This window comes from Mobula hypostoma, chromosome 1, assembly GCF_963921235.1.
Source record: "Mobula hypostoma chromosome 1, sMobHyp1.1, whole genome shotgun sequence".
In the NCBI taxonomy this organism is placed as follows: Eukaryota; Metazoa; Chordata; class Chondrichthyes; order Myliobatiformes; family Myliobatidae; genus Mobula; species Mobula hypostoma.
Window position 1 is genome coordinate 125,401,583 of NC_086097.1, and position 23,290 is coordinate 125,424,872.

Consider the following 23,290-nt stretch of genomic DNA (forward strand, 5'->3'; position numbering starts at 1 on the left):
AATCAGTGAGGATTGTGGTGGGCAGCCCCCCCACGGTGTCGCCACGCTGCCAGCACCACAACTCACTGTATGCCTTTGGAATGTGGGAGGAAACTGGAGCACCCAGAGGAAACCCACACAGTCACAGGGGGAACATACAAACTCCTTACAGACACCAATGGAAAATGAACCCTGATCTCACAGCCGGCACTGTAAAGTGCTCTGATAACTGCCAAGTGCTGTATGTGGACACAAACTTAAATGATCTTTTCTTCACAGCTTGGGTTTGGAGAAAAGGACATCAAAACAGCAGTGAGTTGGAATACCAGTTTGGAATGTTGGAACGCCAGGACTTGTAGTTCACACAAACGGCTTGGGCTGGGGGCGTTTGGGAAAGCCAGGACACAGAAAGGCAAATGGGAAGAAAAAAATAATCATTATTTATCCCAGTTAAACTGTATCAGAAAAATATAAATGAAAACACTAAGTATTGATCCTTTGTTGCTCAGCTGGGGGAATAGAATTTTAAAAAGCAGCACTATCTTGAGTATTTTACACAGTGAACATGATCAAATAACATCTGAGTTTATCACTGACAAAGCTTTAATGAACAACTGGATATTGCTTTGTTATTGTCACGTGTACCAAGATACAGTGAAAATCTTGTCATGCAAACTGTATATACAGGTCAAATCATTACAGCATTCAGCTAGAATAAGGTAAAACAATAATAATACAGAATAAAGTGTAAAGCTACTGAAAAAGTGCAGTGCAGATAAATAATAAAGCGCAAGATCATGAGTTAGATTGTGAAGCCAAGAGTCCATCTTATTGTACAAGAGGCATGTTGAAGAGTCTGATAGCTGTGGGAGCGTAGCTGTCCTTTAGCCCGATGATATGTGCTTTCAGGCTTTTGTATCTTCTGCCTGATGGGAGAAGAGAGAAAAAGCATGTCCTAGGGAGTGGAGTCTTTGATTATGCTGGATGTTTTAAGATTCAAAGATTCAAAGTACATTTATTATCAAAGTATGTATGGAGTGTACAGCTCCAAGATTTGTCTTCCCACAGACAGCCATGAAAGAAAAAAAACATGAAACCTACTCAAAGAAAAATATCAAACCCCCAATGCGCAAAAAAAGAGCAAATTATGCAAACGGGAAAAAGACGAGTGAGAAACACAGAATATAAAACTCCAAACCACAGTTATCAAAAGAGGCAGCGAGAAATCTAGGGAGAGTTCACAGAGGGGAGGCCGATTACTGTGATGTACTCAGCTGTGTCCACAATGTTTCGTAAGATCTTGCGGTCATGAGTAAAGCAGCTGCCATCCCAGACTGTTATACATCCAGACAAATACTTTCTATGGTGCATCAATAAAAAGTGGTAATAGTCAACTGAGCAAACAAGAGGAATTCTGCAGATAATGGAAATTCAAGCAACACACATCAAAGTTGCTGGTGAACGCAGCAGGCCAGGCAGCATCGCTAGTAAGAGGTACAGTCGACGTTTCAGGCTGAGACCCTTCGTCAGGACTAACTGAAGGAAGAGTTAGTAAGAGATTTGAAAGTGGGAGGGGGAGGGGGAGATCCAAAATGATAGGAGAAGACAGGAGGGGGAGGGATGGAGCCAAGAGCTGGACAGGTGATAGGCAAAGGGGATATGAGAGGATCATGGGACAGGAGGCCCAGGGAGAAGGAAAAGGGGCAGGGGGGAAAAACCCAGAGGATGGGCAAGGGGTATGGTTAGAGGGACAGAGGGAGAAAAAGGAGAGTGAGAGAAAGAATGTGTGTATAAAAATAAATAACAGATGGGGTACAAGGGGGAGGTGGGGCATTAGCGGAAGTTAGAGAAGTCGATGTTCATGCCATCAGGTTGGAGGCTACCCAGACGGAATATAAGGTGTTGTTCCTCCAACTTGAGTGTGGCTTCAACTTTACAGTAGAGGAGGCTGTGGATAGACATGTCAGAATGGGAATGGGATGTGGAATTAAAATGTGTGGCCACTGGGAGATCCTGCTTTCTCTGGTGGACAGAGCGTAGGTGTTCAGCAAAGCGGTCTCCCAGTCTGCGTCGGGTCTCGCCAATATATAGAAGGCCACATCGGGAGCACCGGACGTAGTATATCACCTCAGCCGACTCACAGGTGAAGTGTCGCCTCACCTAGAAGGACTGTTTGGGGCCCTGAATGGTGGTAAGGGAGGAAGTGTAAGGGCATGTGTAGCACTTGTTCCGCTTACAAGGATAAGTGCCAGGAGGGAGATCAGTGGGGAGGGATGGGGGGGACAAGTGAACAAGGGAGTTGTGTAGGGAGCGATCCCTGCGGAAAGCAAAGGGGGGGGGGGAGGGAAGGATGTGCTTAGTGGTGGGATCCCGTTGGAGGTGGCGGAAGTTACGGAGAATAATATGTTGGACCCGGAGGCTGGTGGAGTGGTAGGTGAGGACCAGGGGAACCCTATTCCTAGTGGGGTGGCGGGAGGATGGAGTGAGAGCAGATGTGAAATGGGGGCAATGCATTTGAGAGCAGAGTTGATAGTGGAGGAAGGGAAGCCCCTTTCTTTAAAAAAGGAGGACATCTCCCTCGTCCTGGAATGAAAAGTCTCATCCTGAGAGCAGATGCGGCGGAGACGGAGGAATTGCGAGAAGGGGATGGCATTTTTGCAATAGTCAACTGGGATATGCTTCACAGGGGTGGTTTCATCTGCAAACTTGTAGATGGAGTTAGAATAAAATCTGGCCACACAGTCATGAATGTACAGGGAGTAGAGCAGAGGGCTAAGGATGCAACCCTGTGCAGCACCAGTGTTTAGAATAATCATGATGGAGGTTTGGCTGCCTATCCCTACTGATTGTGGTCAGAAAGTCGAGGATCAAGTTGCAGATGGATGCATTAACTCATGGTTCAGAGTTTATTGACACATTTGCTTGGAATTATAGTTAATAAACACCAGTCTGACATATGTGTCTTTACTGTCCAAATGCTCCAGAGATGAGCGTAGGGCCAGGGAAATGGCATCCGCCGCAGACCTGTTTTGGCAGTGGGTCGAGGTTGTCTGGAAAGCAGGAATTGATGCGTTGCATGACCAGTCTCTCAAAGCACTCCATGATGGTAGATGCTGGACTCACTGGGCAATAGTCATTAAGGCGCGTTATCTTGTTTTTCTTCGGTACCAGAATGATAGTGATCTTCTTAAATCAGGAGGGAACTGCAGTCTAGAGCCGAGAGAGGTTTAAAAACTCTCCAATACAACATGAGACAAATTGGTGGAACAAAACTATTCCCTGGATTGCAATCTTCTGAGGCTGTAATTTCCAGTTTGGGAAGCCTGAAGAGAAGCCACAGCTCGATGATAAGAGGCATAGATTGAGTAGACAGCCAAAGTCTTTTTCCAGGGTGGAAATGGCTAATGGAAAGGGACATAATTTTAAGGTGATTGGAGGAAAGTATGGGGAGATGTCAGAGGTAAGCTCTTAACTTTCCAGAGGTAGTGATAGAGACAGATACATTAGGGACATTTAAGAAACTCCTAGATAGGCACATGGATGACAGAAAAATGGAGGACTATGTAAGAGGGAAGGATTAGATTGATTTTAGAGTAACTTAAAAGGTCGGCACAACATTGTGGGCCGAAGGGCCTGTACTGTGTAGTATGTTCTATGTTGTATGTCACCTCCAATGCCATGCAGGTTTTCTGAGCATCTCATGCCCAATACTGCAGTTTGATATTTATATAAGGAAAGGAAAACAGACAGTAAAAGTCTTCAGTGTGAGCGTCTTCAGTTTTAGTACCTTAATCTATTGTTAATAACAGTTGAGATAATATCTCAGTCAGATGAATAGGACTGATCCAAATGTATCATCATGATGTGCACAGTTAAATGACAATTTTGGCAAATGCTTCATCACATATAAAGCCTGAATAAATCATGCCTTGTCATCTACCTCACTATCACCTCTTCCCCAGTGAAGATAATGCAAATAATGGAAACATTCTCAACATAATTGTGGACTTCAGGAAGGGTAAGATGAGGTTACACAAACCAACCTTCAGAGGATCAGATGTGGAAAGAGTGAGCAATTTCAAGTTCCTAGGTGTCAAAATCTATAAAGATCTACCCTGGACACAACATATCGATGCAGTTAAAAAGAAGGCACAACAGCGGCAATATTTCATTAGCAGTTCGAAGAGCATCCAGGACATCTTCAAACAGCGGTGCCTCAGAAAGGCAGCGCCCATCATTAAAGACCCCCATCACCTAGAACATGCCCTCTTCTCATTACTACAATCAGGGAGGAGGTACTGGAACCTGAAGGCACACTCTCAATGATTCAGGACCAGCTACTTCCCCTCCGCCATCAGATTTCTGAATGGACATTGAACTCATGAACACCTCATCACTAATTTTTTTTTGCACTACTTATTTAATTTAACTATTATATTTTATTTATACAAACGTTTGTATATATATTCAGTTTTTATTATTATGTATTGCAATGTACAAATTTCACGACATATGCCAGTGATATTAAACTTGATTCTCATTCTAATTTTGATCTCCTTCAAGCTCACAAGCACTTTGGTTTGGATATATACGTTTGCCATCACTGTGTTAATTTCCAAAAAAAAGCCACCATCAGCATAAGGAATGCTACAATTCAAGTGATGTAGCCTTGTCAGCATTGTGCAGAACTCAACTTGCAAACAAAATTATAAATAAATTCTTTCCCAAGTTAATGGTCAAGGTCCCACCACAATCAAGTAAACAACTCAAATTGAAGACGTGATCTGTCAACAAAAGTCTAAATTGCTAGTAATATCATCAAGATTCAGGACGTATTTAGCTTACAAACGTATAAGATCCTAAAGGGATTGGACAGGCTAGATGCGGGAAGATTGTTCCCGATGTTGGGGAGGTCTAGAACGAGGGGTCACAGTTTGAGGATAGAGGGGAAGCCTTTTAGGACCGAGGTTAGGAAAAACTTCTTCACACAGAGAGTGGTGAATCTGTGGAATTCTCTGCCACAGCAAACTGTTGAGGCCAGTTCATTAGCTATGTTTAAAAGGAAGTTAGATATGGCCCTTGTGGCTACAGGGGTCACGGGGTATGGAGGGAAGGCTGGGTTCTGAGTTGGATGATCAGCCATGATCATAATAAATGGCGGTGCAGGCTCGAAGGGCCGAATGGCCTACTCCTGCACCTATTTTCTATGTTTCTATGTTTCTATGTTTCTACAAGAATGTTTGGGAAAATGATTCAATTTGGATATAATTACAGAAAGACCCAAATAATATAAACAATTATACCATCCTTGCAACATGTTAAATTTAGGAATAGAAGAAGGGAAAAATCAACCAATTTAATACCACTATATCACCACTGTAGCTATCATGGGCTCCAAGTCAAAATCCTTTGTCTACTGAGTGCAATGGGATTACTAATTTCTTCCAAGATGAACCATGGCAATCTGTTGCGGGCTGTTTACAGAACTTCTCAATATACTTCTTCTGAGTTACTCTCAATGCAATCTAAGCCTGTAATTTCCCTTTAAGCAATGTACTTTTGAACCATCTTAATGAACTAGCAAATTCATGATCTTCTGAAGGACTTGGTGGTCTAGGCTCTCAAGTATGCAGGTATGGCACCTTTAAACTGATGAAGGTACATCGCCATGGAGGAGAGGGAGAACGGTAGGACTCCAAGGAAGACTGAAGTGTGGAAGAATGAGAGTTCCACTTCCCATTGTCTTGTTAGCAGATGTACAGTTGCTGGAGAACAAGTGCGAGGAGTGGCGCCCCACACAGACTTCCAATCTGCGCCTTGTAAGGCATGAAAATGCCCAATGCAGGCCTCTCATGGTCTGAGTCAATGTTCCCTCCCCTCCCCCCCTCCCCCGGTAGCATTGCCTTTAAATTGTTTAACTTGGGTCCTTGGATCAAACATTTTGGGTTACCTTCCACAAGCTTCTCACAGTAAGTTGCTGGAATTTTGTTCCATTCCTCCAGACAGAACTGATGTAACTGAGTCAGGTTTGTAGGCCTCCTTGCTTGCACATGCTTTTTCAGTTCTGTCCACAAATTTTCTATCGGATTGAGGTGAGGGCTTTGTGATGGCCACTCCAATACCTTGACTTTGTTGTCCTTAAGCAATTTTGCCACAACTTTGGAGGTATGCTTGGGGTCATTGTCCATTTGGAAGACCCATTTGCAACGGAGTTTTAACTTCCTGGCTAATGTCTTGAGATGTTGCTTCAATATATCCACATCATTTTCCTTCCTCATGATGCCATCTATTTTGTGAAGTGCACCAGTCCCTCCTGCAGCAAAGCACCCCCACAACATGATGCTGCCACCCCATGCTTCACGGTTGGAATGGTGTTCTTCAGCTTGTAAGCCTCACCCTTTTTCCTCCAAACATAACAATGGTCATTATGGCCAAACAGTTCAATTTTTGTTTCATCAGACCAGAGGATATTTCTCCAAAAAGTAAGATCTTTGTCCCCATGTGCACTTGCAAAGTGTAGTCTGGCTTTTTTATGGCGGTTTTGGAGCAGTGGCTTCTTCCTTGCTGAGCAGCCTTTCAGGTTATGTCGATATAGGACTCGTTTTACTGTGGCTATAGATACTTGTCTACCTGTTTCCTCCAGCATCTTCACAAGGTCCTTTGCTGTTGTTCTGGGATTGATTTGCACTTTTCGCGCCAAAGTACGTTCATCTCTAGGAGACAGAATGCGTCTCCTTCCTGAGCGGTATGACGGCTGCGTGGTCCCATGGTGTTTATACTTGCGTACTATTGTTTGTTACAGATGAACGTGGTACCTTCAGGCGTTTGGAAATTGCTCCCAAGGATGAACCAGACTTGACATCATTTTTTGACTTCAATCCGATAGAAAATTTGCGGTCAGAACTGAAAAACCATGTGCGAGCAAGAAGGCCTACAAACCTGACTCAGTTACACCAGTTCTGTCTGGAGGAATGGAACAAAATTCCAGCAACTTACTGGGAGAAGCTTGTGGAAGGCCACCCAAAACATTTGACCCAAGTTAAACAATTTAAAGGCAATGCTACCAAATACTAACAAAGTGTTATGTAAACTTCTGACCCACTGGGAAAGTGATGAAAGAAATAAAAGCTGAAATAAATCATTCTCTCTACTATTATTCTGACATTTCACATTCTTAAAATAAAGTAGTGATCCTAACTGACCTAAGACAGGGAATGTTTTCTAGGATTAAATGTCAGGAATTGTGAAAAACTGAGTTTAAATGTATTTGGCTAAGGTGTATGTAAACTCCTGACTTCATCTGTAACTTGCAACACCAGAGACCCCAACATTCTCAACTACTGCTATACTACAATCAGGAATGTCTACTGTTCCATGCCTAGACCGTATTTCCGCAAACTGAACCACTTGACAACAAAGAGGTGGTCGTGAGAGCAGAGGAGCAGCCAGAGGATTGCTTTGAGTCAGTGGAATGGGGCATGTTCAAGGGCTCAAGGATCTGAGCGAATGCACGACGTTTGTCATGCACTTTATAGAAACAGTCATAGATGAATGCATCCCCCAAAATTATTCAGAGCTTTCCAAAAGCAGAAGTACTGGATGAACTATGAAATCCGCAGTCTGCTAAGGGCCAGATCAGTGGCATTCGGGAAGGGCAAGCATGTCAGATATAAGAGGTCCAGGTAAGAGCTCCAGAAAGCCATCTCACGTGTGAAGTGGCAACTCTGGACCTAACCTGGATCACTGAAGGATACAAAATGGCTGTGGCAGGGCTTGACTGCCTTCAGTTCTTACAAAGAGGAACCAAGCAAAACAGATGACAACGAGGCTTTGCTCCCAGATGAGCTCAATGCCTTCTATGCTCACTTTGACCTTCAAAACATGGAGAAATCTTCATGAATTTTCACAGCCCCTGATGATCCTGTGATTTAAGACTCTGAGGCTAATGTGAGAGCATCGTTCAGAGGGCGAACCCAGGGAAAGCATCCATCCCAGATGGGGTACCTGGCCGAGTACTAAAGACCTGTGCTGATCAAAAGGCTGGGTGTTCACTGACATCTTTAACCTCTCATTTCGGCAGTCTAAGGTACCCACTTGTTTCAAGCAGGCTTAATTATACCGGTGCCCAGGAAGACCATGGTAACCTGCCTCAATGATTATCATCCAGTAGCACTTACATCCACATTGATGAAGTGCTTTGAGAGGCTGGTGATGAAACATAGCAACTCCTCCCTGAGAGCGACTTGGATCCACTCCAATTTGCCTACCAGCACAAGAAGTCCGCAGCAGATAGTACAGAAGCCTCAGGACCTACACCACCAGGTTCAGGAACAGATATTATCCCTCAACCATCAGGCTCTTGAACCAGAGGAGGTAACTTCACTCAATTTCACCTGCCCCATCACTGAACTGTTCCCACAACCTCTGGACTCACATTCGAGGACTCTTCATCACATGTTCTCAATATTTATTGCTTACTTATTTGTTTGTTTGTTTTACTTTTGTATTTTCAGTTCGCTCTCCCATCGAAATTGTTTGTTTACCCTGTTGGGTGTGTTCTTCCATTGCATTTCTTGGATTTACTTTGTATGCCCACAAGAAACTGAATCTCAGGCTTGTATATGACATACTCGTATTTTCAAAATAAATTTGCCTTGAACTTTAATGGGTCACAGAAACATCTCCCGACAATTTTTGAAATTACTGCCTCCTGAAATAATGCTCTCCTCCAGCCATGACTATTTAACCATGTTACCATGGCATTTATGATAAAAATATCACAATAATAATTAGGTTCTTAGCAAATCCTGATACACTATATAACTTGGCAATAACATGCACCTTTCAATAACACTGGACAACAAATTTTTTTTTAAGTGTTGCTTTCTTGGATTTTTTTTTGTTTATGAAGCAAACACAAGTGCTTGAAGCTAAACACAAATATATTATCAGACTACTTAGAAACATAGAAACATAGAAAATAGGTGCAGGAGTAGGCCATTCGGCCCTTCGAGCCTGCACCGCCATTTATTATGATCATGGCTGATCATCCAACTCAGAACCCAGCCTTCCCTCCATACCCCCTGACCCCTGAAGCCACAAGGGCCATATCTAACTTCCTTTTAAACATAGCTAATGAACTGGCCTCAACAGTTTGCTGTGGCAGAGAATTCCACAGATTCACCACTCTCTGTGTGAAGAAGTTTTTCCTAACCTCGGTCCTAAAAGGCTTCCCCTCTATCCTCAAACTGTGACCCCTCGTTCTAGACCTCCCCAACATCGGGAACAATCTTCCTGCATCTAGCCTGTCCAATCCCTTTAGGATCTTATACGTTTCAATCAGATCCCCCCTCAATCTTCTAAATTCCAACGAGTACAAGCCCAGTTCATCCAGTCTTTCTTCATATGAAAGACCTGCCATCCCAGGAATCAATCTGGTGAACCTTCTTTGTACTCCCTCTATGGCAAAGATGTCTTTCCTCAGATTAGGGGACCAAAACTGCACACAATACTCCAGGTGTGGTCTCACCAAGGCCTTGTACAACTGCAGTAGTACCTCCCTGCTCCTGTACTCGAATCCTCTCGCTATAAATGCCAGCATACCGTTCGCCTTTTTCACCGCCTGCTGTACCTGCATGCCCACTTTCAATGACTGGTGTATAATGACACCCAGGTCTCGTTGCACCTCCCCTTTTCCTAATCGGCCACCATTCAGATAATAATCTGTTTTCCTATTTTTGCCACCAAAGTGGATAACTTCACATTTATCCACATTAAATTGCATCTGCCATGAGTTTGCCCACTCACCCAACCTATCCAAGTCACCCTGCATCCTCTTAGCATCCTCCTCACTGCTAACACTGCCACCCAGCTTCGTGTCATCCGCAAACTTGGAGATGCTGCATTTAATTCCCTCATCCAAGTCATTAATATATATTGTAAACAACTGGGGTCCCAGCACTGAGCCTTGCGGTACCCCACTAGTCACCGCCTGCCATTCTGAAAAGGTCCCGTTTATTCCCACTCTTTGCTTCCTGTCTGCTAACCAATTCTCCACCCACACCAATACCTTACCCCCAATACCGTGTGCTTTAAGTTTGCACACTAATCTCCTATGTGGGACCTTGTCAAAAGCCTTTTGAAAATCCAAATATACCACATCCACTGGTTCTCCCCTATCCACTCTACTAGTTACATCCTCAAAAAATTCTATGAGATTCGTCAGACATGATTTTCCTTTCACAAATCCATGCTGACTTTGTCCGATCATTTCACCGCTTTCCAAATGTGCTGTTATCACATCCTTGATAACTGACTCCAGCAGTTTCCCCACCACCGACGTTAGGCTAACCGGCCTATAATTCCCCGGTTTCTCTCTCCCTCCTTTTTTAAAAAGTGGGGTTACATTAGCCACCCTCCAATCCTCAGGAACTAGTCCAGAATCTAACGAGTTTTGAAAAATTATCACTAATGCATCCACTATTTCTTGGGCCACTTCCTTAAGCACTCTGGGATGCAGACCATCTGGCCCTGGGGATTTATCTGCCTTCAATCCCTTCAATTTACCTAACACCACTTCCCTACTAACATGTATTTCGCTCAGTTCCTCCATCTCACTGGACCCTCTGTCCCTTACTATTTCTGGAAGATTATTTATGTCCTCCTTAGTGAAGACAGAACCAAAGTAATTATTCAATTGGTCTGCCATGTCCTTGCTCCCCATAATCAATTCACCTGTTTCTGTTTGCAGGGGACCTACATTTGTCTTTATCAGTCTTTTCCTTTTTACATATCTATAAAAGCTTTTACAGTCCGTTTTTATGTTCTCTGCCAGTTTTCTCTCATAATCTTTTTTCCCCTTCCTAATTAAGCCCTTTGTCCTCCTCTGCTGAACTCTGAATTTCTCCCAGTCCTCAGGTGAGCCACTTTCTCTGGCTAATTTGTATGCTACTTCTTTGGAATTGATACTATCCCTAATTTCTCTTGTCAGCCACGGGTGCACTACCTTCCTTGATTTATTCTTTTGCCAAACTGGGATGAACAATTGTTGTAGTTCATCCATGCAACCTTTAAATGCCTGCCATTGCATATCCACCGTCAATCCTTGAAGTGTCATTTGCCAGTCTATCTTAGCTAATTCATGTCTCATACCTTCAAAGTTACCCCTCTTTAAGTTCAGAACCTTTGTTTCTGAATTAACTACGTCACTCTCCATGTTAATGAAGAATTCCACCATATTATGGTCACTCTTACCCAAGGGGCCTCTCACGACAAGATCGCTAATTAACCCTTCCTCATTGCTCAAAACCCAGTCCAGAATAGCCTGCTCTCTAGTCGGTTCCTCGACATGTTGGTTCAAAAAACCATCCCGCATACATTCCAAGAAATCCTCTTCCTCAGCACCTTTACCAATTTGGTTCACCCAGTCTACATGTAGATTGAAGTCACCCATTATAACTGCTGTTCCTTTATTGCACACATTTCTAATTTCCTGTTTAATACCATCTCCGACCTCACTACTACTGTTAGGTGGCCTGTACACAACTCCCACCAGCGTCTTCTGCCCCTTAGTGTTACGCAGCTCTACCCATATCGATTCCACATCTTCCCGGCTTATGTCCTTCCTTTCTATTGCGTTAATCTCTTTTTTAACCAGCAACGCCACCCCACCTCCCCTTCCTTCGTGTCTATCCCTCCTGAATATTGAATATCCCTGAACGTTGAGCTCCCATCCCTGGTCACCCTGGAGCCATGTCTCTGTGATCCCAACTATATCATAATCATTAATAACAATCTGCACTTTCAATTCATCCACCTTATTACGAATGCTCCTTGCATTGACACATAAAGCCTTCAGGCACTCTTTTACAACTCTCTTAGCCCTTTTTAATGCTTGCCCTGGATTTGTCGGCCTGCCACTTTTACTTTTCCCCTTTGTACTTTTTGCTTCTACGCTCACTTTACACCCCTCTGTCTCTCTGCACTGGTTCCCATCCCTCTGTTGTGAACTAACCCCCTCACACCTAGCCGCTTTATCACATAGGAATTTGGAGAAACAAGAAATTAACTTTTATTGAATATAATGCATTTCATTGCATAATGTGCTGATGCTTTACAATACGTAGTTCAATTAGGCTAAAAATGTTTTGTTGATGATTATCATTTGTTTTCTGTCTGAGGCTTCTTGCTTAAGTGTCCAACAATAATCAGTCAGCATTGATGGATTCTAGTTGCCCTGATACCGTTTCTCCATAACCACAATGTCCTGGTGAAACGTTTCACCATGTTCGTCACTGACAGCACCATGATTTGCAGGGAAGAAATCTTAATGGGAACACAGAAAAAGTATCTTTAATGACAAGTTGCACTTCAGGGTTTTGAATGCTCAAAGCATGTTGTCAACCAGCTGCACCTAGTTTGGTGCTCTGTAGTTGCCAAGAAAATTTTCAACAACATCCTTGAATGCCTTCCGTGCGATTTTCTCCAATCGCACTGGAAGTTCTTCAAACTGCCTGTCATTAATGACCTGATTGATTTGTGGACCAACAAAAATGCCTCCCTTCATCTTTGCATCAGTTATTCTGACTTGAATTATAAATTGAAATAGGTGATTTTTTAAAAATGGTGTGTGATAGGGAAATTTCATGGTGATTTTCATGATCAGCAGCCCAAAATCCATAAGATACACCCAAAAGTATTCAGGAAGTAAAATCCTTGGTGTCCAGTGTGATTCAACACAGACCCAGTGAGATTATAGATTCACAAATTCTAAACAGAACTCACAATGAGAATATAAGAAAAAGCCAAGGAGTACCAGATTATCAAAACATTTTAAGGTTACGCTACAACAGAGAATAAATTGCAATAATTAAGGGTACCTGAACAATTTCCAGCATTTCTGACTTGCTGATATATCCATTTCCATCTAGGTCATACATACTGAACGCCCACTTTAGCTTCTGCTCCAGTTTGCCTCTCGAGGTGACACTTAGTGCAATGATAAACTCCCGGAAGTCTATTGTTCCATCTCCATTGGCATCAAAGGTGCGAAAAACATGCTCAGCAAATTTGGAAGCATCCCCGTAGGGAAAGAAGTTCCCATAAATTTTCTTGAATTCTTCCATTGATAAGTTCCCGCTAGGGCAATCCCTGAGGAAACCCTTATACCACTCCTGAATTTCATGCTCCGTGAAGTCTGTGCTGTCCAGCAAATCCTGCATCACCTCAGGCCGTAGTTTGCTATTCTGCTTCCCCATCTTGAATTTAAAGGCCTCAAGCTGCAGAACAATTGCAAAAAGACATTGATTGGAACCAAGTTACAGTGAATACAAGCCAACATGCCAAGTATTTGACAGCAGCAACAACATCATTTCAAAATATCAAACACATCAAAATTGTGCAAGACTTTAACAACAGAAATGTCTGCACATATAATTGAAGATAACTCCAAAATCCTGGTCAGATCCACATTCAGAAGCTTTTTTAAGAACATGTATTATTATCATGATCCATCATAATCAGCTCAGAAAGGAGGGCTTTCTGCATATGAAATAGATCCTGAATTAATAAGGCTTTATTGGTCAGACACATTTTGAGTATTTTGGGCAGTGTTAGGCACATTATCTAAGGAAGGATGAGCTGATAATGGAGAGGCTCCAGAGGAAGTTCACAAGAACGGAAAGGATGTTTCCTACAGTGGGGGAAACTAGGACTGAGGGCACAGCTTCAGAATATAAATATGTCTCTTTAGAACAGAAATGAAGGGGAATCTCTTTAGCTAGCGGGTGTTAATCTGTGGAATTTATTGCCACAGATGGAGTGTGGGCCAAGTCTTTGGGTATATTTAGAAAGGCAATTAGCAGGTACTTCAAAGTAAGGCCATCAAAGGTTTCAGGGAGATGGCACAAGATTGGGAAAATTTGTTTTATGGGAAGGATGTAACAGAGAAATGGAGGTCATTTAAAGGTGAAATTTTGAGGGTTCAGAATCTTTATGTTCCTGTTAGGTTGAAAGGAAAGGTTAAATGTTTGAGAGAGCCGTGGTTTTCAAGAGATATTAGAAACTTGGTTCAGAAAAAGAGAGAGATCTTCAATAAATATAGGCAGCTTGGAGTTAATGAGGTACTTGAGGAATATAAAGAATGTAAAAAGAATCTTAAGAAAGAAATTAGGAAAGCTAAAAGAAGATACGAGGCTGCTTTGGCAAGTAAGGTGAAAATAAATCCAAAGGGTTTCTACAGTTATGTTAGTGGCAAAAGGATAGTGAGGGATAAAATTGGTCCCTTGGAGAATCAGAGTGGACGGCTATGTGCGGAGCCAAAAGAGATGGGGGAGATTTTGAACAATTTCTTTTCTTCGGTATTCACTAAGGAGAAGGATATTGAATGGTGTAAGGTAAAGGAAACAAGTAGGGTGGTTATGGAAAGTATGATAATTACAGAAGAGGAAGTACTGACACTTTTAAGGAATATAAAAGTGGATAAGTCTCCGGGTCCGGACGAGATATTCCCTAGGACTTTGAGGGAAGTTAGCATAGAAATAACAGGGGCTCTGACAGAAATATTTCAAATGTCATTAGAAACGGGAATGGTGCCGGAGGATTGGCGTATTGCTCATGTGGTTCTTTTATTTAAAAAGGGTTCTAAGAGTAAACCTGGCAATTATCCGTCTGTGAGTTTGACATCAGTGGTGGGTAAATTGATGGAAAGTATTCTTAGAGATGGTATATATAATTTTCTGGAGAGACAGGGTCTGATTAGGAACAGTCAACATGGATTTGTGTGTGGAAGGTCATGTTTGACAAATCTTATTGAATTTTTTGATGAGGTTACTAAGAAAGTTGACGAGGGTAAAACGGTGGATGTTGTCTATATGGACTTCAGTAAGGCCTTTGACAAGGTTCTACACGGAAGGTTAGTGCGGAAGGTTCAATCGTTAGGCATTAATATGGAAGCAGTAAAATGGATTCAGCAGTGGCTAGATGGGAGATGTAGAGAGTAGTGGTGGATAACTGTGTGTCAAATTGGAGGACGGTGTGTAGCGGTGTGCCTCAAGGATCTGTACTGGGTCCAATGTTGTTTGTAATATATATTAATGATCTAGATGATGGGGTGGTAAATTGGATTAGTAAGGATGCAGATGATACTAAGATAGGTGGTGTTGTGGATGATGAGGTAGGTTTTCAAAACTTGCAGAGAGATTTAGGACAGTTAGAAGAGTGGGCTGAAAGATGGCAGATGGAGTTTAATGCTGAAAAATGTGAGGTGCTACATTTTGGTAAAACTAATCAAAATAGGACATACATGGCAAATGGTAGGGCATTAAAGAATGCTTTAGAACAGAGGGATCTAGGAATAATGGTGCATAGTTCCCTGAAGATGGAATCTCATGTGGATAGGGTGGTGAAGAAAGCTTTTGGTTTGCTGGCCTTTATTAATCAGAGCATTGAGTATAGGAGTTGGGATGTAATGTTGAATTTGTATAAAGCATTGGTAAGTCCAAATCTGGAGTATTGTGTACAGTTCTGGTCACCGAATTATAGGAAGGATGTCAATAAAATTGAGAGAGTACAGAGGAGGTTTACTAAAATCTTGCCTGGGTTTCATCTCCTAAGTTACAGAGAAAGGTTGAACAAGTTGGGTCTTTATTCTTTGGAGCGTAGAGGGTTGAGGGGAGACTTGATAGAGGTGTTCAAAATTATGAGGGGGATTGATAGAGTTGACGTGGTTAGACTTTTTCCATTGAGAGTGGGGAAGATTCAAACAAGAGGGCATGGGTTGAGAATTAGAGGACAAAAGTTTAGGGGTAACATGAGGGGTAACTTCTTTACTCAGAGAGTGGTAGCTGTGTGGAACGAGTTTCCAGCAGAAGTGGTTGAGGCAGGTTCGATGTTGTCATTTAAAGTTAAATTGGATAGATATATGGACAGGAAAGGAATGGAGGGTTATGGGCTGAGTGCAGATTGGTGGAATAGGATAGGGTAAGAGTTCGGCACGGACTAGAAGGGCCAAGATGGCCTGTTTCCATGCTGTAATTGTTATATGGTTATATGGAATAGGGTTGAGAGGGATAGTAAATCAGACATGATTGAAAGGTGGAGCTGACTCGATGGGCTGAATGACCTAATTCTGCTCCCATGTCTTATGATCTGATGGTCTTCATGAGAAATAAATTGCCTTTCATTCTACACTCAGTGGCCATTTTATTAGGTACACCTGCACACCAGCTCGTTAATGCAAATATCTAATCAGCCAATCACGTGGCAGCAACTCTGTGCACCAAGAAGTTTAATTGTTTTTCAGACCAAACATCAGAAAGAGGAAGAAACATGATCTAAGTGACTTTGACTGTGAAATGATTGTTGGTACCAGATGGGGGTGGTTTGAGTATCTTAGAAACTGCTGGTCTCCTAGGATTTTCATGTACAACAGTCTCTAGAGTTTACAGAGAATGGTGCGAAAAACAAAAACATACAGTGAGCAGCAGTTCTGTGGGCAAGAGTGCCTTGTTATTGAGAGAGGTCAGAGGAGAATGGCCAGACTGGTTCAAGCTGACAGGAAGGTGACAGGAACTCAAATAACTACATGTTACAACTGTGGTGAGAGGAGAATTTCTGAAAACACAACATGTTGAACCTTGAAATGGATGGGCTACAGCAGCAGAAGACCACACCAGGTTCCACTCCTGTACCCAATCAAGTGGCCACTGAGCGTACTATGCAGCACAAAACTGTTCCGAGAAAGGCCAGAGTTAAATCAAGCAAATATAATAGTGTATTTATAACACAAATTAGAAAAATTAAAACTTTTACTTCTGTTTAATGAGATATACTTACTAATAAATATGATCAACTATCTCAAGAATCCTGATGTCTGATGAATGATGGCTAACACGAGAGGGCACAGCTGTAAGGTGCTTAGAAGTAGGTACAGAGGGTGGTGAGTGAGTGGAATGGGCTGCTGATGACTGTGGTGGAAGCGGATACAATAGGGTCTTTTAAGAGACTCCTGACAGGTACATGGAGCTTAGAAGAATAGAGGACTAAGGGTAACCCTAGGCAATTTCTAAAGTAAGTAAGTATTCGGCACAGCGTTGTGGGCTGAAGGGCCTGTATTGTGCTATAGGTTTTCTATGTTTCTATGAATGCTCCAGAAACGCTTATTACCAATCAGCACTGCCAGTAATTCCTCAATCTGCATGTTCTGATTTATGAATTTTCTCTACAATAATTCTGACCTTTTGCGTTACGCACTTTTGATTTATAAAAGTATTTTCACCATAAATTAATACTGCACCATAGTTGATGCATCAGAATAATGAACAAAAACAGCCACAATGTGTTCTGTCAAGTTTTTTCAATTGATGAAATGTTTTTCTTAAAATTCCCTTTTGTAAATCAACAAGTTACAACGGAGGTTCTCGGAATACAGCACTTGCTATTAATCTGTTACAGTCAATTATACAACTTATACAACTCCCACAACTTCCATCATCCTGCTTCAGCCTCCTCTAATCCGGCAAACAAATGTCAAAGGTGTCACGGAGTCAAACGCGCAGAAACAGGTGCTTCTGACTCTAATTCAGCTTTATGACATGTTCTATTCCTGGTTGCTCTTTTTTGTTACTACTTTTGGGCGATCTTTGAATTGGGACTGCCTGCACGTAATGAACTGAACTGAAATACACCTTTTGATTTTGTGTTTTATATGCTGTGTTTTTGCTTGGTTTTTATTTGTTGCTGTTTGCACGATTTTTTTGTGCGCGGGGGGGTTGCTGTTTGATGTTTTTCTTTGAACAGGTTAGTTCCACGGTTCTTTGTTTCATGACTGTATGTGGGGAGGACAAACTTTGGGATTGTATACTGCATATATACTTTGATAATAAATGTACATTGAATCTTTGTGTGCACGCTGTCCATCAAGCGCCCACTTTACAATAATCCTAAACTAACCTCATTTATTTCTCCCCACATTCCCATCAAATGCCCCCAGATCTAGCACTCACCCACACGAGGAACAACCACCAATCACATCCTTACCTCCCTCCCCACTCTCCACTTTCCACAAGGATCACACTGTCTGAGATTCCCTTGTTCAGTCGTCCCTCCCCACTGATCTCCCTCCTAGAAGTTATCCCTGCCAATGGAATTTCCACACCTACCCATTCACCTCCTTCCTCACCAGCATTCAGGCCCCCAGACAGTCCTTCCAGATGAGGCAACCCTTCACCTGCAAGTCTACTGTATCCAATACTCCTGATGTGGCCTCCTCTATTCTGCTTTGAAGATCATCTTAGCTCCATCTGCAAGAAGCAGGATTTCTTAATTTTAGTTCTAATCCAGATACCCATTCCAACATGTCAGTCCATTGTCTCCTCTACTGCCACAATGAGGCCACTCTCAAATTGGAGGAGCAAAACCTCATATTCCCTCTGGGTAGCCTCCAACCTGAACATCAATCATGTCTCCCCTCTCTCACTTCTCTCCATTTCCATTCCCCAATCTGGCTGCCCTCTTACTCCTCTTCTCGTAAGCTGCTCATCATTTCCCCCTTGGGTCCCTCTACCTTCTCTTTCTCCCATGGTCCACACTTCGCTCCTATCAAATTCCTACTTCTTCATCCACCGATCTTTCCTCCTTATCACCTCCCAGCTTCTCACTTCAACCCCTCCCCCCCCACAATCTACATTCCCCCACACCTGGCTTCACCTATCACCCTCTAGCTTGTACTCCTTCTCCCCCTCCCACCTTGTTATTCTGGCTTCTTCCTGCTTCCTCATGAAGAGTATCAGCTCCATGTATTGACTTTTTATTCCTTTCCACAGATGCTGTCCGACCTGCCGAGTTCCTCCAGCACTTTGTGTGTGTTACTGAGAACAATTTACCAGCCTACCAATCTGCATATCCTTCTAATGAGGAAGGCAACCCATGTGGTCACAGGGAGAATATGCCATTTTGTTGAGTTTTGAGGAAAACACAGACAAAGGTTCAGGAATACTGGGTGCCATTGACCTAACACCACTTCACCAACCCATCCACCCTCATCCCAACAGTACAGAAATAAATCCAGTGATTCTCTGTTGCACTCTCTTTATTATGAACATATCCTTCCCGGGCGGGGAGACCAGGCCTGTAGTAGGCTCACCAAGAAGCAACATGAAGGCTTTTTCACTCTTGTACTCAAAATGCTCTTGCAATCAAAGTCAATGTACCACCATTTATCCTCCTGAACTCCTGTCTGATTCTGCATCAATATTCGGATTCAAGCCTAATTTGGAGTATTGTGGTCATCTATCTACAGGAAAGATATTGAGAAGATTAAAGGAGTAATGACAAAATATACAAGGACTTGAGGACCTGAGTTATAGAGAAAGGATGAATAGGTTAGGATGTTATTCTCTGGACTGTAGGAGAATGAGGGGAAATTTGATAGAGCTATACAAAATATTGAGCGATAGAGATAGGTTAAATGCGAGCTCAGGGTTTTGCCACTGAGGTTGGGTGAGCCTAGAACTAGAGGTCACAGGTTGAGGGTGAAAGGTAAAATATTTAAAGGTGAATTTCTTCACTCAGAGGGCGGTAAGAGTGTGGAATGAGCTGCCAGCGGGTTTTGTTTTAAAGTTTGTAGGGATGGTTTTGGGGATAGAGAGGAGTTAGAGGTCAGGTTGGATTTTGGATCAGGGATGTAGGAGAGCTAGAGGTCAGGCCGGAGTCTAGACATCTGCTCTGCACTCCACGTTCAAAGGCCAGTGATGTAGACTGGTGACAAAGGACACCAGGAGTCCAGGCCTCCACTATGTGTCCAAAGGCCAGGCCTCCACTCCGTGTCCAAAGGCCAGGCCTCCACTCCGTGTCAATAGGCCAGGCCTCCACTCCGTGTCAATAGGCCAGGCCTCCACTCCGTGTCCATAGGCCAGGCCTCCACTCCGTGTCCAAAGGCTAGGCCTCCACTCCGTGTCAATAGGTCAGGCTTCCACTCCGTGTCCAAAGGCCAGACCTCCACTCCGTGTCCAAAGGCCAGGCCTCCACTCCGCGTCCAAAGGCCAGGCCTCCACTCCGTGTCAATAGGCCAGTCCTCCACTCCATGTCCAAAGGCTAGGCCTCCACTCCGTGTCCAAAGGCCAGGCCTCCACTCTGTGTCCATAGGCCAGGCCTCCACTCCGTGTCCATAGGCCAGCGATGTGGATGTGTGATGAAGGATATCTGTGGATATTGGGCAGTTCCAGGTCAGTGGGTCCCAGGATTGGATGTCCATGTGAGCAGGAGGCCTGAGGCGAGCCTGGAGTTCAAGGGCTAGAGTTAGGAATCCCATCATCGGCTAGTCCGGGAATCAATACCAAAGATCAAAGCCTGAGATCGATCATAAGGCTGGAAGTTGAAATTTGATGGACGAAGCTTTGAGGTCTGTCCTGGGTTAGGAGGACTGACCATGACTGTGGATTGATGGGAGGGAGGAAAGAGACTTTTTTTTTGCTGTTGCTTGTTATGTTCTGTATTGTTCTACCCTAAAGGTTAACCTCCAGGTTGAGTCAGTGGTGAAGAAGGCAAATGCAACATTGGCATTCATTTCTAGAGGTATACAATATAAGAGCAGGGATGTGATGTTGAGGCTCTGTAAGGCATTCATGAGTCCACACATTGAGTATTGTGTTCAGATTTTTGCTCCTTATTTTGGAAAGGATATACTGACATTAGAGAGGGTTCAGAGAAGATTCACGAGAATGATTCCAGGAATGAAAGGGTGAGGGACGTCTGGCAGCTCTTGGGCTGTATTCCCTGGAGTTCAGGAGAATGAGGGGGGAATCACATTACGAATGTTAAAAGCCCTGAACAGATGAGATATGGCAACGTTATTTTCCATGGTAGGGGAGTCCAGGACAAGACGGTACAACTTCAGGATTGAAGGACGTCCATTTAGAACCGAGATGTGGAGAAATTACCTTAGTCAGGGGGTGGTAAATCTGTGGAATTTGCTGCCACGAGCGGCTGTGGAGGCCAAGTCATTGTGTGCACTTAAGGCAGAGATAGATAGGTTCTTGATTAGCCAGGGCATCAAAGGGTATGGGGAGAAGGCAGGGGAGTGGGAATGACCAGAAGAGTTGGATCTGGAAGACTGGAAGAACTGATTGAATGGCGGAACAGACTCGATGGGCCGAACGGCCTACTGCAGCTCCTAATCTTATGGTCTTTGATTTAAAAAATCATATTACGTGGCTGTTACTTCTTGTGAGAAGTTAACCATGAGAACATAAGATATAGGAGCAGAAACAGGCCATTCAACCCATCAAGTCTACTCCACCATTCGTTCACAGCTGATTTATTTTCTCTCTCAACCCTATTCTCCTGCCTTCCCCCATAACCTTTGATGTCCTTATTAATCAAGAACTCATCAATTTCCACATAAAATATACCCAATCACGGCCTCTCCAGTTGTCTGTGGCAATGAATTCCACATATTCTCCACCCTCTGGCTGAAGAAATACCTTCTCATTTCTGTTCTTATAGGACCTTCTTTATTCTGAGGCTGTGCCCTCTGATCCTCGACTCCTTCCCTATGGGAAACATCCTCTCCATATCTACTCAATCTAGGCCTTTCAATATTTGATATGTTTTAATGAGCCAACCCCTCATGCTTCTAAACTCATGCGAGTACAGGCCCTGAGACATTAAATGCTCCTCATTTTCATTACTAGGATCATTCTCGTGAACTTCTTCTCCAGCGCCAGAACATCCTTTCTTAGACGTGGGGCCTAAAACTGCTCACAATACTCCAAACGTCGTCTGACCAATGCCTTATAAAGTCTCAGCATTACACCCTTGCTTTTAGATTCTGGTCTCTCAAAACAAATGCTAACATTGAATTTACCTTCCTTACCACTGAGTCAACCTGCAAGATGACCTTTAGGAAATTCAGGACTAGGATTCCCAAGTCTCTTTGCACCTGAGATTTCTGAATTTTCAGAAAATAATCTACACTTTTATTTCTTCTACTAAAGTACATGACTATACCCTTCCCTGCACTGCATTCCATCTGCCACTGCTTTGCCCACTTCTCCTAATATGTCCAAGTGCTCCCGCAGATTCCCTGCTTCCTCAACACTACCTGCGCCCCCCCCACTCCATCTATCTTTGTATTGCCCTCAAACTTGGCCACAAAGCCATCAATTCCCTCATCCAATTCATTGATATTGATGTGAAAATAAGCAGTCCAATGCAGAACCCTGTGGAACACCACTAGTCACCAGTAGCCAACCAGAAAAGGCCCCCTTTGTTCACTTTATCCCTGCCAGTCAGTCGATCTTCGGTCCGTGCTAGTATCTTTCCTGTAATATTATCCTCATGTGCTGCTAAACAAGAGTATAAATCTAAAATGCACCCAGTCTCGTTTTTGCTCTCTGGAACACCGACAGACTGGGGTTACGGCCGCTGCAATGAGAACAGTGGAAGTGTGCTGCAGTGAGAGAAGATCGAAGTGCACACTTTGCAGAAGGTATTTGTAACTTGATGTAACTTGAAGGGTTTACTGAATGTTTAGCATTTGTCTTAAATAGTTAACTTACTTACTGGTAGTGAGTGTCTTGTGTCCCCACTCACCGAACCCATGAACCTAATTTCACACAATTGGCACTGCAAGTAGGGTTCGGTGATTGAACGGAAGTGTGAGGAGCACTGAGTCCCAGGGTGGACTGACGACGGTGCAGATTTGGGGGTCTCCCCAGCCTACAGGCGGGCCACAGTGCACCAGTGGACTGGTCAGACCAGATGGACACCCACTGGGTGAAAATAGGACAGCACATTGTGTCTGTGCTTAATGAGGAAGGGTTCCCTGAGAGAAAAGGGAGCCAGGGAGGTGCTTTCTGGCTGCAGGGGTAGTGGCATCAGCACATCCCCTGCTGCTGCTGATGCTGTGCCTCCAGTACCAAGTCTCCCAGAAAAAGACTGCTTACCAACGGGGTCCTGAGCAGAAGGCAGGCTTTGAAATTGCCACGTCTAACAATTCAACCTACAGAGAGGACTGTGCTCAGCAGTCTTCTATTTTCAAGAAGAAGTGGTACATTGCAGACAGGGTAGAGAAGGGTCCCAATAGGGTGGGCTGCCTCCGTGAGCAGGTCATATCTCTCCCTGGTAACGACCACTACACTCCGATGAAGTTCCCACCATCAACCCCTCATCCATTAGAGTGGGGTAAACCCTAAAATGACCATACTGCTGAGTAGAAACAGCAAGTCTGGTTTACTGACGGCTCCAGCGATTGATGGAGTGGCAAGGACTGGTGGAAGGATGCTGCTCTCCACCCTGTGTCAAGGAGGGGTGT

The 23,290-nt window shown here is 43.5% G+C and overlaps 1 protein-coding gene across 3 annotated transcripts in view; it reads right to left on the reverse strand.

Annotated features, from left to right (window-relative positions):
• Positions 1 to 23,290, reverse strand: part of LOC134350350 (neurocalcin-delta) — a 335,975-nt gene that overhangs the window by 25,300 nt on the left and 287,385 nt on the right. For all 3 annotated transcript variants that reach the window (XM_063055432.1, XM_063055423.1, XM_063055442.1), the window contains exon 4: positions 12,858 to 13,256. In XM_063055432.1, coding sequence (XP_062911502.1) covers positions 12,858 to 13,235 — 378 coding nt within the window. In that variant the 5' untranslated portion in view covers positions 13,236 to 13,256. The remainder of the gene's footprint in view (positions 1 to 12,857; positions 13,257 to 23,290) is intronic.